General features: G+C 32.7%; 1 protein-coding gene across 1 annotated transcript in view; it reads left to right on the top strand.

The window, feature by feature from the left end:
* Positions 1 to 15,615, top strand: part of LOC143245086 (profilin-A-like) — a 33,812-nt gene extending 18,197 nt beyond the window's left edge. The window contains exons 2-4 of the mRNA XM_076490955.1: positions 12,489 to 12,663; positions 13,980 to 14,077; positions 14,947 to 15,615. Coding sequence (XP_076347070.1) covers positions 12,489 to 12,663; positions 13,980 to 14,077 — 273 coding nt within the window. The 3' untranslated portion in view covers positions 14,947 to 15,615. The remainder of the gene's footprint in view (positions 1 to 12,488; positions 12,664 to 13,979; positions 14,078 to 14,946) is intronic.
* Positions 15,616 to 17,059: the final 1,444 nt, after the last annotated feature.

Below are 17,059 nucleotides of genomic sequence, written 5' to 3' on the forward strand. Positions count from 1 at the left end.
TCAAGTTCTTTTGGTTTAACCAAACTTTGCACTTCTCTTTTGGTTTCCATTGATGTCATGTTCTTTTTAGATATGATAGTATTTTCTTTTCCTACTTTTACTTCTTTCTCTGCTTCTTGTTCTTGTCATTATCCCCCCTCAATCTTAGGTTCTACTTTCATATTAGTAATTTCTGCAAAAGTAGACATTTTACTTTCTTCTCTAATGTCTATAGTTTTCTTAAGCTCGTGATTTTCCCCAAGTAAATATCACATTTTGCTCCATTATAACTATTTTGAATGTCATTTAACTTCTTTATCTTAAAAGTATCTTCAAGTTTTTCAGTGAACATAATTTCCACAAACTCATCTTGGTTTTAAAGTTCACTAATATCAGACAACTGACCTCCTTATGTTCTAAAGTTTCTTCATCTTTTTCTATTGCTGTATCATCAATTTTTTGCTCTTTTCTTCCTTTTTATCCTCTGCCTTCATCTGACTTCTTTCTTCCTCCCTTTTCATTTTTTTTCTTACCTTCCTTACTAGTGCTAGCTTTTCTGTTATCATTCATCCTTCTGTCTTAGTTTTACCCACTTAAACAATTTAATACTCCTTTAGCTGTCTAATAATATTTTGCACGTTGCCCAGTGAGGAGGTAGGAGTAATGCTAGGAATTTTTATATAATAGTGGAGAACATATACAAGCAGGATACACTATAGACAATTGTCTTGCTTATATAAATATAGGTTGACGACGTAAATAAGTTCCACAAAAATCTTTAACTAACCTGGCCCCTGGCCCATCAAGAGGGTAACCAAAAATGTTTTCAACCCACCCCTCAAAAAATGATTTAAGCCACTGCAAAGCAATACTGCTCTCTAATCAGTCCAATGTAAATATAACAAACCTGGCCAGTAGAGAAAATCAAACTAATAAAATCTAACATTACAAATTGAGACTTCCTCCAACTAGAAGATTTGTTGTCAACTCCCTCTTTCTTCCTCTTTTTTTTTTTTTTTTTTTAATAAATATATATACATACATACAAAAGTATTACAATTTATTAGGAGTTACCTACTTGGTAACAAAAACAAAACCCAATAAAATCAAACAAAACATAACTTTTCTAATATATCGGTAATAACACACTTAATACCATTTACTGCTCCTGCATTTAATAATAAATTCTGAAATTCCCAATTTAAATAATTTTTAGGAAAATATTTCTTGTATATTTTTTTGCAAATATAGAATTGTGATATTGTGTTCCTGTCTCTCCAGACATAAATTAGATTTTCCATAAATTCTTGCCTGATATTCTGGAAAAAACCAATGATTTGTTAAAATTTGAGTCATATACAAATCTTTACATCTATTAAAATTTACTTTAAAATATTTAAAAGTGAATCTACCAACAAAAGCATCATCCCATCTCTGTTGCCAATTACTTAATTCTTTATTTAATTTGGTTTTTACTGTGTCTGAATTCAGCATTAATTTCCATTCTCTCTGTAGCTTCTTTAGCCTTAAGATTCACTATTTCATTGTAAATGATTCCAATGTGGGCTTTAACCCAAACAAAAGTAATATTAAGATTAATGTAGATAATATATATTCTTTAATTCTATTAATGAAATAATTATCTTTACATGATATAAGTGCCATTAATGATGACCTTGAATCAGAATATATTGCTGCTTCATAAATGTAGTTAACCATGAAATCAATAGTCTTAAAAATTGCAAACAGTTCAGCCATAAATTCTGTTGTATTATCATTTAATCAAATAAACTTTTCATATTCAATTTCATCATATATATTTATAAAGCACATCCAACGTTATTAATTTTTGAGCCATCTGTATAAAATTGTTTTAAATCTTCATCATAATACCAGTTAAAACTACAGTTGATCCAAGCAGCAAAATTTAGCTTTGAATATTTTCTAATTCAATTACTTCATCTTCTACTTTAAGATTTTAATTAAGAAAAAACAATTTATATAACTTAACACCAGCTTCTAGTTTTATATCTAAAGGGGGAATCCCTGTTAAGGTGTCAAATGTTTAAACTAGCTACAGTTTTATAGGTTTTTGCGATGGGTAATATTGCAGTTTTTTTTTTAATTTGTAAAATTTTATTTTTAATCCTTTCTGTATATTGAAACCGGATTTCGTATCCATATGTTTATTTTTTCTATACTTAATATGTAAATATCTTTTCAAAACTTTGGTTTCAAGCCCTAATTGGCTCTTCAAATCCACTTTAAAAGTAAAATAGTTAACACCATTCAAAAATTAAAGATGTGATAACCAGCTTAATTTCATATCAATTATAATACCAATTGTAATTAGGGATGGCTAGTGCAGATAGCCATAAAGTAACTGTGCACAAAACACAACTGTATAGTTATCTTCCTCTTTCTTTCCTTTGTCACCTCAGTTTTGCCCATTCAATGCCCTTATTGTGTAACCTTCTTATTATCCCATTCCAATTGTCCTTCAACTTTGTATATCAAGTTTTTCAATATTGGTCTAACTCCCTTCTTCCTGGCCATCCTTCTGCCTTTCAGACATTTGTTTGTCCATAGCCTCTTTTATCCACTGTAATTGGACACTGAACAGTTTTGTTAAGTGCATTTCACCTTTTTGTATTACTTTAGAGTATTTTCTTCCCCTGTTCTCTACTCTTTGCTCCAGTTCTTTCTTTTTTGACAAGCATCCATTTAGGGCCTTGATACTTCTCTAAGTCTCCCTAATGTAAGTTGTTTTTTTTTTTCTCTTCCCCCCCCCTTCAAGAGAAGCACAAGAAATTCTTGCCCCTTATCAGTTCCTAGCTGCTGGAATTTGAGGTATATCTTAGTAAATTAGTAACCTAGTAACTTAGTAAATATCTTAGTAACCTAGTTACAGCCTGCCTACACAACATTCCTTGGCTCACCAACCACTTGTTCAGTACTTGGTTGGTCATTCTAAAATTCTGCTAATCTTAGTTGCAGCTGGAGCTTTTACATTTTTTATTTTCTGGGTAAAGAGTATACCCTCTGACATGTAGTTTCATACAGGTGTTGCACTCTGTGGACTATCCCTTCAAGTACTTACTATAGGTAGTTTATCTTGCACTGGCCTTTTATCATTTCCATGTATCTGAAAGTGGGATATTATCTTGGAAGTTAACATCTTTCTTAAATAGATACTTGCCTTCTCTTGCATGTCTTTACCACTTCATATGTAGTTTCTTCTTAAGAATAAGGAATTAGCTCCATGCTAGTGGCATACAAATTTCATAAGTAGATAAAGTTTATCTGTGTAAGGAGGTATGTATGGGAAATACATTTTCAGATAAGACAACTTAATGTTAAATTCTGTTTTGGTGAAAAAAAAAAATGGATTTTGAAGGGAATTTTTTTTTTCAATATGATAATTTCTTGGAAAATAGAAAAGCTTCAATTTTGCTTCAAGAGGGCATGTAAGGAGAATCTGGAAGAACCAATTGTTTATTGCCCAAATATCCAGAAAATAGGTTTAAATTGTCATTTAAGGAAGCCTAATAACAAGTTTGGTAAAGCAAATTTTTCTACTCTAAGAGTAAACTGGGTCTTTCAGTATTTACAGTTTTTGTCTTACCAGTGAAACAGCTTAACATGTACTAGTTTAATTGTAAGGAATCTAGAAAAAATCTCAAATTTAAAAAAAAAATAAAAAAAATGCAATGATAAAATAAAGTATTAGTGTCTTTATTGTTAAAAACTTTTATACATTTACTTCAAATCGTAGACTGAGCTTCCAAACTTGGATAATATGTTGGCTTGCTTTCTACAAGCAAGAGAATATAAATTAGTTTTTATATACAACATAATTTAAAACTTTGACTATTCATTTTATACAAGTTACAAGGTTTTAAAATGCACAAGTTAGTGCAAAGGATGATAATTCTTTTAACTTAAGGCTTAAAATAACATTTGGCGAGTGATCCTTAACTGGAAGATATAGCAATAATTAAAATATTATGCATTTAAAATGTAAAAGATTGCTTGAAAGGAAATTTAGGTTTGTCAATCAGTTTTCATTTCAAATTTATAAGAAATGGCAGCTTTTTTTCTATTTTAATGTGATAAGGAAGAGAAATATGGTGTAATACATATAAAACTTTTGTAATAATGTTTTGTGTAAAAGTGGGTTGTTTCCAAAAGCTGTTACTAATGTAAATTGTGAACTGGAATTTGTTACCAATGTCGTGCTACATGTTCAGAACTCCTTAAGTGGAAGAACTTGATACAATGGGGAAGTTTCTAAATTGTCATACAGAAAACTTGCTTTGAAAATCACATTAAAGGTAGAAAGAGTAATTTAATTTATGAGTTGTTGAATGCAAGAAAAGATTTCTTAAAACAAACAATAGTTAAATTGGACTGTTGGTGTTTAATAGTATGCCTTTTGTGATCACTTGATTTTTGTTTTTTAGTTATGTGGATGATATTCATTATATCCCTATCAATAAACTTTGCTATATTAAATGTATTGAGTACTGCTAAATAACTTTGGTCACTTTGATAAGTTAGACAAATATTTATCAAATGACCTTTTAGGTGCAAGGTAATGCATTTGAGTTATCAAATTGGATGTTTTATTTGAGGATCATTTTCGTTTATAGCATAATTAAAGTAAATGAATCAATCCTTGTGATGAATGAGTCACTCTACATCAAGACTATCTGTTACTTATGTCAAACTGTTAAAGCTAGAAATTTTGGAGCATTGAAAAACATTGATTTACAAATCAGAAGTGATTTATCTTTTTAAAGATCATTGGTTTTGCTTCATGTAGAAATCTCTGTACGGTATTTTTTTTTTTTTTTTTTTTTTTTTTTTTTAAAGAATATTGACTTACTGGAAAGGGTTTGGGTTGTGGCTATACAAAAATGAATGACAACAGAAGAATTGTTATAGGGATAGGTTAAGAAGTCATCCTCTTTCAGTTTACTAAATTCAGGGATTGATATGATAAAAACTAATTTGCTATATTCACAATATAAGAAAATGCAAAATCAATTTCTAGCTTAGTTTATTGTTATAACAAGTTGAGTTACTTGTTGTATGTAATGGAGATTTGTAACATAAATTTCAAAGGAAATTTATTTCCTGAAAAGTAAAGGTTAGATCTAATTTTTTATACTTTTCTCAATGGGTGTGAAAGGACAGCATTAATTGTCCAAAGAATCCAATTCTTTTTTCCATTTTATTTAAACTATGAAGTTACTATTGTTACTAACTAAACTTTAAATAAAAACATGTAAAAGAACATCTTTTTATATTTGCAACTAAGATTATTGCACTGTTTAAATGTATGAAATATACATTTCTTTTTTAGATATTTTGAAATAATTGGTTAAACTAGTAAATACTTGATTTGTACTTAAAAGATGACTGCAACACTAAAAATCTAATAATGTTTTTTAAATATTCAGAATATATAGGTCTAACACAATTTGAATGCTACCCTAACTAGTTGATATGAGGTGGGGCTGAAAGAAACTTGTTTGCAACATTTTGCATCTTGAAATTCTGAGCTGCAATCTTCATCTGTAATGCCCATACCTCCATTTTCTTACACTACAGTCACTTTTGAACAAACTGTTAGAGCAGATGTATCCCTTTTTCATTCAGAAGGGATTAGAGGGACTTGCTGGCTCTTGAAATTCAGTCAAAGCTTTCAATCTACTGATATTGATTGAAACATCCACATCTCAATGCAGTGAACTCCCCTTGCATTCAAAGGTGATTTTTAGGGATATACCTATTGAGGTTATGCCTCATGCTTTCCAATTCATCACGAGAAGGTATTGTTGAGAGGAATCGAAAGAACATCCTAGAGTTGAAGATTCTTGCTGGTTGTAAACCCAGAGTTTATCCAGTGAAGCCTATCTCCATTTGCAAAAATGGACTTGTGATGCTGACCATTGTCCTCATTTTAACATTCACATCGTGTCCACCTGTCACCACCAAAGCAGGTTATCTTACTTGCAAGGTACTGCCATAATTCTAAATCCTCCTCAGATGTTTCTAGTGTCAGTGGTTCTAACTTTCGAGCACACTGTTGTGGTTCCTTGCAGTGGCAAGGACCACGATGCCTATGACTATGAAATGGACCCTCATTGCATCAGTTGTAATGACTCTCACCTATCCTACATTTGTTCTTGCTCTAAGTGGTTGGAAGAAAGAGGTGCAGCATTTGAAGATGATTCAAAACATTACTTGCCCTGAGTTGTTGTCCATCACTTCATCTTGGGTGTATGCTGCTGCACTTCATTCCACTGCTACAGTAGTAGTGCAGACAGATCCTCTACCTCCAAAAGAATTATTCTAAAACCACAAGTCTTTTGACCACTGTGGTTAAAACAGTTGAATCAATGTCAACACCCATCCATCCTTGACATCCATTTCAGCAAACCCCAAGGTCCACATCCTTTGGTTTTGGGTACAGGCATTTCCTTGGGTACACCTTCTCCCATTCCAAGATACAAGTCATTTGTTCACGTCCTCAGTTGTTGGAATCCTTTTCCAACAACAACCTCCCTTGAATACAACAAAAAGAAAAAAAGACTTGGTCAAACAAAGCTCTTCATCCAATTTGTCTACACATAAAAATAAGTCACTGATATAATGGAACTGTAAAATTTGTCATTCTAATCTGAATGACATCGAAGCACTGATTGCTTCCTCCCATCTTGTGTGTCTTTCCTTTATAGGAAACACTTCTGAAACCTGCTAATAGTCATCACCTTTCAGCAGTTTTCTTTGCAGAAATGATGCTATGTGATAGATGATTGCATGGAAGGGTGGCACTGTTGGTTTATCAGTGTCTTCCCTGCCTTTGCCACTTGACACACTTTTGGAAACTGTAGCAATCTGTTTTCTTTGGTCTTACCATTAGTGTTTGTTCTCTCTACCTGTTTCCTAATGAGACCTATGACAAATCAGACCTTGCTCTCCTTGAAAATTAGTCTCCCTATTTGATTATGGGAGACTAATGGTCATAGTTCCCTCTGAGTTATTGATATTGATGTGATGGGTTGCTCCATAGAGTATATGCTCTCAGTTCCCAACCTTTCTCTTTAAAGTACTGGTTCTTGTACTTATTTTCGTGCATCTAGTCAGTCCTTCACTGCTATTGATCTCTTAATTAGCTCTCATTCACTATTCTCCCATTTTAATGGAGGGTTGATCATTTTCATATAATTTTGAGACTGGCAATAGTCGGTGCCATCTGACCTCATGAAAGCTGCAATAAACAGACTGGCCCTTTTTCTATGCTCTTGCAGAATTTGATCTCTGTCATCATCTGTAAGCCACTAATAGATTACTGCATGACAGCCATGACGGACTGTATTATATAGGCAGCTACTCAATGTATTTCTAAAACCTTGACACTTTTTTCACAATATCCTTGTCCATGGTGGAATCATGCCTTTCCGATAGCAGAGATGCCTCAAAAACAGGCCTGGGATACCTTTTTGTAGATACCACACTCTCAAACTGTATTGATTTCCAGCAGGCCCATGCACATGCTCACTTGACAACCACTGACACTGATTTGACACCAGCTAGAATGGTTCTTGGATTAAGTTCAGAACCAGCATACCTTCTACCACCAGTTTCAAAGTAATATGGGACAAAATTTGAAAGGTCAGTGGGTGATATAATTGTCCCCTTCCCCTTTTAATCGTGGTCTCTGGCCAAAAATAGCTGATACTCTAGGTGAAAACTTTTGCCAGGTATCTACTACTTCTGCTTCATCCTCCACTTCCTTAGCTATCAAGACTCGGGCAGAGCAATCACCTTTCCTTTTAAGCTGATTGTCTCTGACTATAATGTTCTCTTTACACTGGAATTTAAACTGACCCTTCATCAGTCTGGCAGTACATTGTTCAGACCTGAAGATGCACACTATGAAATGCTGCACCATTTATCTACTGCTTCTCTTGCTATTCTTCTGATTGTTTTGTTTTTAACTGGATCTGGCAAGATAGTTTTTCCTGGTGCCAGGCTATTGTCCTTTCTCTAAGCCTGGGAAGGATCCAAAGATTTCTTCAAACTACTGTCCAGTTGCTTTGAGCTGTCTCTGTAGGACCTAAGAGGGTGGTTAATGCCCCTCCTTGTTTGGTTCCTCAAATCAAACATCCTCTCACCCACCCAGTGTGGTTTCCAACAGCAGCACTTCACCAGGGACCCCATGATTTGACTTGTCAGTTGGAGAAGCCTTTCTCAAATGACATCTTGTATCGGTATTCTTTGACATTTAGAAGACTTATGATACAACATGGAGATATGGCATTTTGCAAGACCTTAATTTATATGGGTTATGTGGCTAGTTGCCACCTTTTTTGACAAACGGGAGATTCGGAGTTCGTGTGGGGTTCAACACTTTCCTATTCTCTTCTACAGGAACTTGGAGTCCTTCAGGGCTGTCTTGAGTGTCACACTTTAATATAAAGATTAAGCCATCACTGAACTCCCTTTTATTGTTGCAAATGGGCTCTATGTTGATGACTGCCTCATGTCAATTGTCAAACATGAGTTATACTGAGTAGCAGCTACAAACTGCCCTCAGTCATTTAGTGAAGTGGACCACAGCAAACAGATTTAACTTATCTCTAAAGCCATTTGCATGTGCTTTTTGTTACCAAAACAATATTCACTCTGATCCTGAACTCTATCAGTGAAGTTGTGCTATTTGTGGTTCCTGAAATAAAGTTCTTGGGGCATATCTTTGACTGAAGCTGCCCTTTATACTACACAAGAAGCAGCTACAGGTCAAATGTACAAGAGCACTGAATATTCTCTATATTCTCTTCTACCACTTGGAACAGATCAATGTTCTATGCTAAAGATATATTGTACTCTAATTAGGTCAAAACTAGACTATGGCTCTGCCAGGACCTTTGCTTTAAATGCTGGACCCCATTCATCATCAGGAACTTCACATTTGCAGCAGGGCTTTCTGCACTTCCCCAGTTCAGAGCTTATACACCATATTGTGAACCTCTTCTACACCTCTTCTATTTGCAACTGTCTTTACTATACTTCAAAACTTCAATTCCCTTACCACAGCATTCCCAAATGTGATCAAGTCATCCGAGAAAAAGCAGATACCCCCAATTGGAAATGCTGTTGTTTGCTGAAAAATTTTCAAACCATCCTTCCATTCTTATTCCATGTGGATGGTTCTTTGGGCTTTGCCATGGTTTGTTGTGGCTTGGAGGTTGCTTGCAGAATCCCCTCCAGTTTCTCTTGCCCTAGATTTCATAGAAGCCAAGCAGTACACAAATTGAACTATTTATACTGACTCACTTAGTTCTCTACTGGCTTTGGAATTGCTTCATGTTTGGTTCTCATCCTGTTCTTACTGATATTCAAAACCAACTTGCCCATTTCTTTATCTACTTCTATCCAGTTTTTCTGGATACCAGGCTGTGTTGGTATTCATGGGAACAGGATGGCAACACTGCCATGCTTGTTCCATATGGGGACCATGGAGTGAGCAATATAAACAAGCCTTTCCAAATAAAACCCTGTATTTGACTTTGTCCATCTTGCTTCTATAGTGATTGGAAAGAGGAAGTTGTTCTAACTATACTATGCGTTGGTCAGTTTAACTTGTTTTCTTTTATCTGGGACTGATGCACCAGTGTGTTGTCTGTGTAACACTTGGGTCACAATAAGCTACATTCTATTGTCTTTCTGTCGTTATGACACTCAACAATGGCACCACTTTAAATGTTCTATTCAAAGGTTTATTTATAATGTTACTGTTATTGGTGATGGTGACATTGTCCACTTTAGAAATGTTTTTAGTTTTATGAAGACCATTAATCTCTTTTAATGCTGTTTTAAGTTGTTTAATTTATACATTAGACATCTTTTAATGTGGTTTCCTTTTAAACATCAAAGTGCATCTAGCTCAACTTGAAGTTACAAAATAGCTGTAATGTCAAATAATTCAACCAGGACTAAAAAGGCTAACTTGAGGTGACAAATGCTGATTTTTGAACTTGCCTGTTAGTCATCTTCACAAGTTATGACAATTACAATTATTCTACGGAAAGTCCTTTACAACTTATATCACTGTAGTTTTACTGTTACTGCTGTGTACTAAATGTAAAAATTTGATTTAATGCTATGTTTTTTAAACTTTTGTTTTACCTTAACTTTTTATGAATCTTACTTTAAACTTTTCATTGGGTGTTTTGTGCAGATAGTGTAGTTGCTTTTGTGCCATAAAACACCCAACCAACCAACCATTAATATTGGAGTACTTTAAGAAGATAATGACTGAGACAGAATTACATTGGTATCATAAATAACAGTAAAATAAGTTTTTGATTTTCTGTAAGGAAACTTGATTGGTAATCTTTATGCTTACATGTTGCTAATAGTAGAGAAAATTAATTAAAGCAAAAATTTCCTTGTACTAGAAATTGCATAACCAAATTTTCAGAAAGTGAATATTGTAACAAAAACTCGTTTCATTATAGAATCAAAGACCCGACTTGACAAAAAGATAGTCGGTCATTTTGTAAGTGACATTAATCTGCTGTTAAAGTTGCATGGCTACATAATTTCATGTAGTGATTAACACAGTCAAAGATAATTAAGTTATGTGGATACTTTGCAAGATTTTCTAATGCTACAACTAATATACTACATGCAGTAGTAGTAATAATACTTGAATATTTTAACTTAACAAAATAGTATATCCATTATTCCTTGTGTAATACATGTAGCTAATGAATCATTAAAACAGTCTAGTAGTTTACTGTAGAGGTACAACTTATTCTGTTACTTCAACCAAAGAACACTTGCTTTTTAAACTTTTACATGGCTAAGCTGCTTTGGAAATGGATCTTGCTTAAGTCATCTAACAGTAGCTCCTTTGTGAATTATAACAGGGTCGTTTTTCCTCAGTGTACATTTTGTATTCAACTGTCAAGTGCCAAGCACTTTTCTGCCTCCACAAGTAATCAAAGTATAACCATAATATCAGTCCTTGAGCAACAATAGGTATAACCATACCTTGATGCGACTTCATCTTTCAGTACTTTAAGTGGAGTTTGCAAATTATCAAATGACGTTTTAATATTTGAGTACTGTTACATTTTCTCAAACATCCATATATGAAATATGCACATGTAATATACACATGCATGCATGCAAAATTATTAAAAACAAAGCAAAACTGGATGTTTTTCTGCACATTACCCATAACTTGTTCATTGTGGATCAAAACCAGTAATCTGTAATATGAAAAATAATAAATTAAAACAAACTTTAGGTCAATCTGTTATTGAATGAAAAACTTAGCCAGTGACTTGAGGGAGATAAGACTTTATTTCATCATGTTGGTTTATGGTAGTTCACTGACCTTTGGCCTGTAAAGAGGTAAATTCTCTAGAATACTGTGTACATTCATGCAAACCTATACTTTTTATTTTTCTACTGCTTATAGTAATTCAGAGTGTAGATCCCTAGAATCTACTGCTTTCTACATCTGAATGTTTATTTTGTGTAAGTTTGTTAAGATTTAGAGATGACATGATAGATTATTTTGAATAGTTGGATATCTATAAAAATGTTCCTATTCTTTGAAACAATAAGATTATTTTACCATTGTGTTGAGAACTTAATTGAAATTATTACTTTGTAAATAAGTGTTGAATGTTTGACTGTTTATCTTGAATCAACTTTTTAAGAAGTTGCATGAAAGCTGTGGCCAAATATTGCTGACCTGATTTTAATCATTCACAACTAATCATAAACACTTTTTTTTTTTTTTTTTTACTTTACATGTATAACTATTCTATTGAGTGTAAAATAAGTGTGAAGAAGACAAAGAAAATAACATCAGACTAACTTTTATGTAACTTCTTTCATTTTTGCTGCTATGCAATTGATTGAATCACTGCCTACCAATTAAATACAACCTAATAATAATGTATAGTGGAAGTGAAGGAATGAAATTGCTTTCTTATTGTCTACTGTCTGAAGCGAGATCTATAAACTTAAGCCACTCCATACCTTTTACAGTAGGCTATTCAGTTGGGGGGAAAAAACTAAAAATCAATTAACACTTTTGAAAATCCCATAATAAAGCATTATATTAACTTCAGTCTTTTTAAAACTGAAATATATATAGAGTACCAATCTTTACACATGCTAGCTCTGAACTTCGAATGCCTGTAATATTCATTATGTGGCTTATTAAATAATTGGTAGTATTTTATTTTGTGTAATAGTTGTTTCATTATGTTTTTTGTTCTGTTATAAATGAAATGACTATTAAGACATCACTGGTTCATAGGGATAATGTAATAATCTTTGTAGGTTATTAAATCCAAAATGTTGATGTTTCTAGGTTTTAGTAAACTTCTGTTGTAGTTAGCACATTTGTCTGTGCATAAAGTTGAACCAGAGGATATTTAATTAAACAATCACTTTAAAATGTAATGTTTCAGATAACTCCTGGTGAAGTGAAGTTCATTGTAGATACAATGAAGTCCAATCCAGCAGCATTCAATGAGAGTGGTATCCATATTGGTGGAGAAAAATATATTTGTTTGTTTGCAGACAGTACTCTGCTTCGAGGTAGAAAAGGAAGTTCAGCTCTTTGTATAGTTGCCACAGAAAAGTGTAAGTTCTCCCAAAGTATAGTGTAGATTCTCTCTCAACAACTACAAACTGATCATTAGAAATATCTTGATTTTTTCCAAGTTTCAATTCTCATTATATTGTAGATCTTGAAAAAACTAAACTTACAAGACATGTCATGAAATCCGTTTTATGTTTGAGGTACCTTTTTTTAACAAAAACAATAGCTCCTTAAATCCTAGCCTAATCTGACCCAATCCAGCATGAAGTAGGAAGCCATTTTAACTTTCTTTGCAACAAATTTACTTGTATAGATTGACCAACATCTTCCTTGGCTGATTCAATGTCCAGTATGGAATAATCTGTTGGGCTTTTTCAACTTACTGGAACAAGCAAAAACCTTTTGCTAATAACCTGCATCTGCTGAAAAAGGTAGATGTAAAAAACATCTACTGGACTCTTTCTATTGGGGAATAGCAATCAGCCCCAGCTCAATTTAAGTGATCTTTATTTCCCATGATAGTGTGGAAGTTGAGATTAACTGTTAACAAGAACCTGTTAAAATATAACCTGCATGAACGATCTCTCGGTATCAATGTCTAGTACATGAGATAATCTGTAAAGTTTCCTGGGTAGTGAAACTGACAAAAAAAAAGATTGTGTGAATTCTGCTTCACAAAGTTATCAACTCCAAAAACAACAGTTCATATAGGAAGTTTAGAAGGCTGGAGAAAAGAGCTTTTAATTAATTAAGAAATTGGAAGAAAAAATAAAAGCTGCATGCTCAAACTAATGCAGCAATGTATCAAGTGCCTAAATAAAAGACTGGTTCTTTTTAAGATGTTTTACAAATATCTGGTAGATTTAGAAAGTTTCTTGCATTCTGTCTGTAAGACTTGTTGCTTTATTGTGTAAGAGGTAAATAAAAATGTATTCAAATTCATAATTTGTTATACATTAAATGCATCTAATATAATCACATTAGACATTTTGGTTTGCCCTTAAAACTAGCACTTTCTACAGTGAATTCTTAGTTATATTTAATAAAAATTTAAATTAGTACATTTAAAGCTTGAAAGCTATTAATGTTGAGATGCATGGAACATTGTACTTCTTTATAAAAAGAATGCCAGTTAAGCAGCTGTAATTAATTAATTTGTTAATGAAGCAAAATCTTAGTTTCAGATTTAAATAGTTTTTCTCTTTTGAATCTTTCATCTTAAGTTTTAAAATATACTGTATCTTTGTTTTTAAAATTTTATTACCTTTTGTAATATTATTGTTGCTCGCACCAGATCATATGAAAGTGCTTGTTGTATAAGACATCATGCGAGATGCTGTTTTTCATTCTTTGACAGGTTTGATTGCAGCAACTTCTGTAGAGGGCATACAAGCTGGCCAGCTCAACTTAGTTGTTGAAAAATTAGGGGATTACTTGAGAATGTCTGGTTACTGAGTAAGATTTTTTTTTTTGATACCTCATATTATTAGAAATTAAACATCAACAAGTGTACTAGGTATTACTGTCTATTAGCAATTTTTTTCTTAAATGTTAAACAACTACCAAATATAAAATTTAAATTATTAACGTGAGTGTTAATTTCCTTCCAGTACCTAACTTAATTCAAAATATCTTAAAATCATAAGCAAATGATTTGATACAATACTGTACTGGTATTATTTGACTGAGTGAATTTGAAATTATATAAATACAAGATAAAAATTTATTACTAATACAAAGATTTTAATTAAAATCTTAAAGTTGCTTGAAAAATTTGACATATAAATCTTTTTACTGTGGTTTTAATTTTGAAAAATGATGGGCTTTTGCAACGTGTAGTGGAGATTTGAACCTTTTTTTTCTGCTCTAGCTTTTAAATCCATAGTTTTAATTTTAAAACAATTAGTTTATTACTGCTTTTCTTAGAAATTACATGATTTAAGTTATCACTCTTTCTAGAGTTACTACCAAATATAAGATTTCTTTTGTTTTAATTAAAACTATTCTTACAAATTTAATACAATAATTTTTATTGTAAACTTCACTTTGAGATACAACATACTCCTCATTGTAAATTTAACTTTGGTACAATCAAACAAAATTAGTAGTTTTTAATAGTTCACAACAAAATTCGGAGATGTATGTTTAAATCAGTACTGATGATTAGTATTTTATAGCATTAATATTTTTATTTGTGCAGGTTCTGTAAAGTTGCTTTTGTTCTTTCGCATTTACTTGTCAAGAGTATAAAACATTTTTTCATGTAACTACCCACTAGTTTTTTATTTGGGATTGTAGTTTATGGATAGTTTTTTCTCTTGCAGGTATTTCAATTTTTCTAGAGCACTAACATTTCCACTTTCTTCTGTCAACTCTTCGAGCACACAACTGTTGGTTTCTTCAGTAACACTTGTATTAAATAACAGCAGCTTTTTCCTGACCTCTTGAGTACTTGTATGGGTTGATTCTTGGACATGGAATGTTTGCTAGTCACACACAGTGATTGGAATAAATGTTAAAAATGGGCTAGGAATATGTCTCTTTCCAGAGATATTGTATGTGTTGCATCATGTTTAAGTAATTGCTTCTACAGCATATTGTACCACTTGATTGTAAAACCTAGTTTCAGAAGAAATTACGTTCCTCTCCAGCTAATTATGATCAAAATACCATGGAATATTTAAAGTCTCTGCTTTTCCTTAATTTCAAATCTTGGCAGTTTTTGGAGTTTTTGAGTTAGCTTGTTATAATTTTGACATTACTTTCATATTTCTGATATGTGAAAATTATCCATGTTACTAAATGCAGCTTAATTTTCTTTTAATATTAAAATGTTTTAGTTTAAAACCTAAACAGTTTCAGTTTGTTTTAATGTGCATAATATATTCCTTGTGCCAAGGGTTACTGTTTTAATTTGTATTTGACTACTTTGTACAGTATTTGATAACATGCTTTGTGGTTAACACAGTAATAAATCTTCATTCCAATGAGTATTATGTAGTTCTTGTGATTCCTTTTTAAAATTTATTTTCAGTTATGTAGACCTGTTAAAAATATTCAAAAAAACATTACATCTTGGTTGATTTGAAAACAGTTCTCTCCTGTTTGGAGTATAGTGCCAAAGGCTACATATTAAAATATTTTTGGTGTAATGTTTCTGTAACACACCATTAAATATCTTAAATATTTCTGATCATTCGTTTTGTTTTACAATTTTGAAACACTTACATACTGTCATGTTGTCTTGATTTCTTCCAAAGCTAGGATCAATTGTTTTTTCTTGATCTAACATTTTAAAGAGTTATTCACTACAAGGAGTGGTTGCTGGTTTCAACTTTGTTTCTTATTAGTCCATCCAGAAAGCATGGAATTACCTTCAAATATGGTTAGAATTTTTGTACTTGTATTAAAATTTTAGCATGATGTATGTGCTAGTGTGCATATCTTTTCTTTGTTTGACATGTATGTTTATACATAAATGATACACATTTGTACTGCTTATTTAAAAAAAAAAAAAAAAAAAAAAAAACCTAGAATATTTCAGGTGTTTTTCATGGGTAATGTTTGTCCAACTTAAATTATTGATTGCTTTTTGGGATTTTTTTTTGTAATGTATTGTTCAATATTCTAACATGCATTAGTCAGATTTCTTTTACATACCCAAGTTAACAGATCTGTATCCACATCCATTTCATCTTTGTTCCTCACCTTTATGTTCTACCCCCTTGATGTGGATTCCTGTACACGTGGTGAGGGGAGCCTCCCAGAGAAGGTTTGGTACTTCCACTTTATCTCCTCTGGGATCTAAACGTCCACCTGCAAGTTTGCAGGTGTGGTTGTGAAGGGAAGGAGAGGATGTGAAGCTAGGCAGTCTGGGGCTAGCCCCCCCCCCACCCAAGATAAATTGGCTAGTCCATTCAGGCCAGGGTCAACTGAGTGTCAGCATAAGACATCCTCAATGGGTGTAGTGGATATTGTCAGATACTGATGTTCAGCTATAGTTCTAACAAAACCCTGGTGTTGCTGCAGTGACCTTGCATGGCACTGTAGTGCATCTTCTTGTAGGGCTCCATGGTAGGTGGGGTCAGTGGGCACAGAAATATTCTTTTTATTATGGATATCCTTCAAATAATAATTAAAAAAAAAAAAAGCATGACAGCATATAAAAAAAAATCCAATTACTGGCAAATTACCTTGCATTAATGACACTGCAGGTCAAACTCAACTTGAGTCTGTCCAGCAATTTTTAATTATACATTCCTTACGTGGAAAACCCTCGGGCAGATGTCTCCATTTTTAATTTGGAAAGGCTTACTGGCTCTCCTAAATTAGTAAAAGTTAGTCCGCAGACATAGAAACAGCTTCATCACGATATTCCAAACTCCTCTTGAAGCTAAAGGCCATTGGGGATATACCCATTGAGGTTACTCTACATTA

The sequence above is a fragment of the Tachypleus tridentatus genome, chromosome 1 (assembly GCF_004210375.1).
Source record: "Tachypleus tridentatus isolate NWPU-2018 chromosome 1, ASM421037v1, whole genome shotgun sequence".
Lineage (NCBI taxonomy): Eukaryota > Metazoa > Arthropoda > Merostomata > Xiphosura > Limulidae > Tachypleus > Tachypleus tridentatus.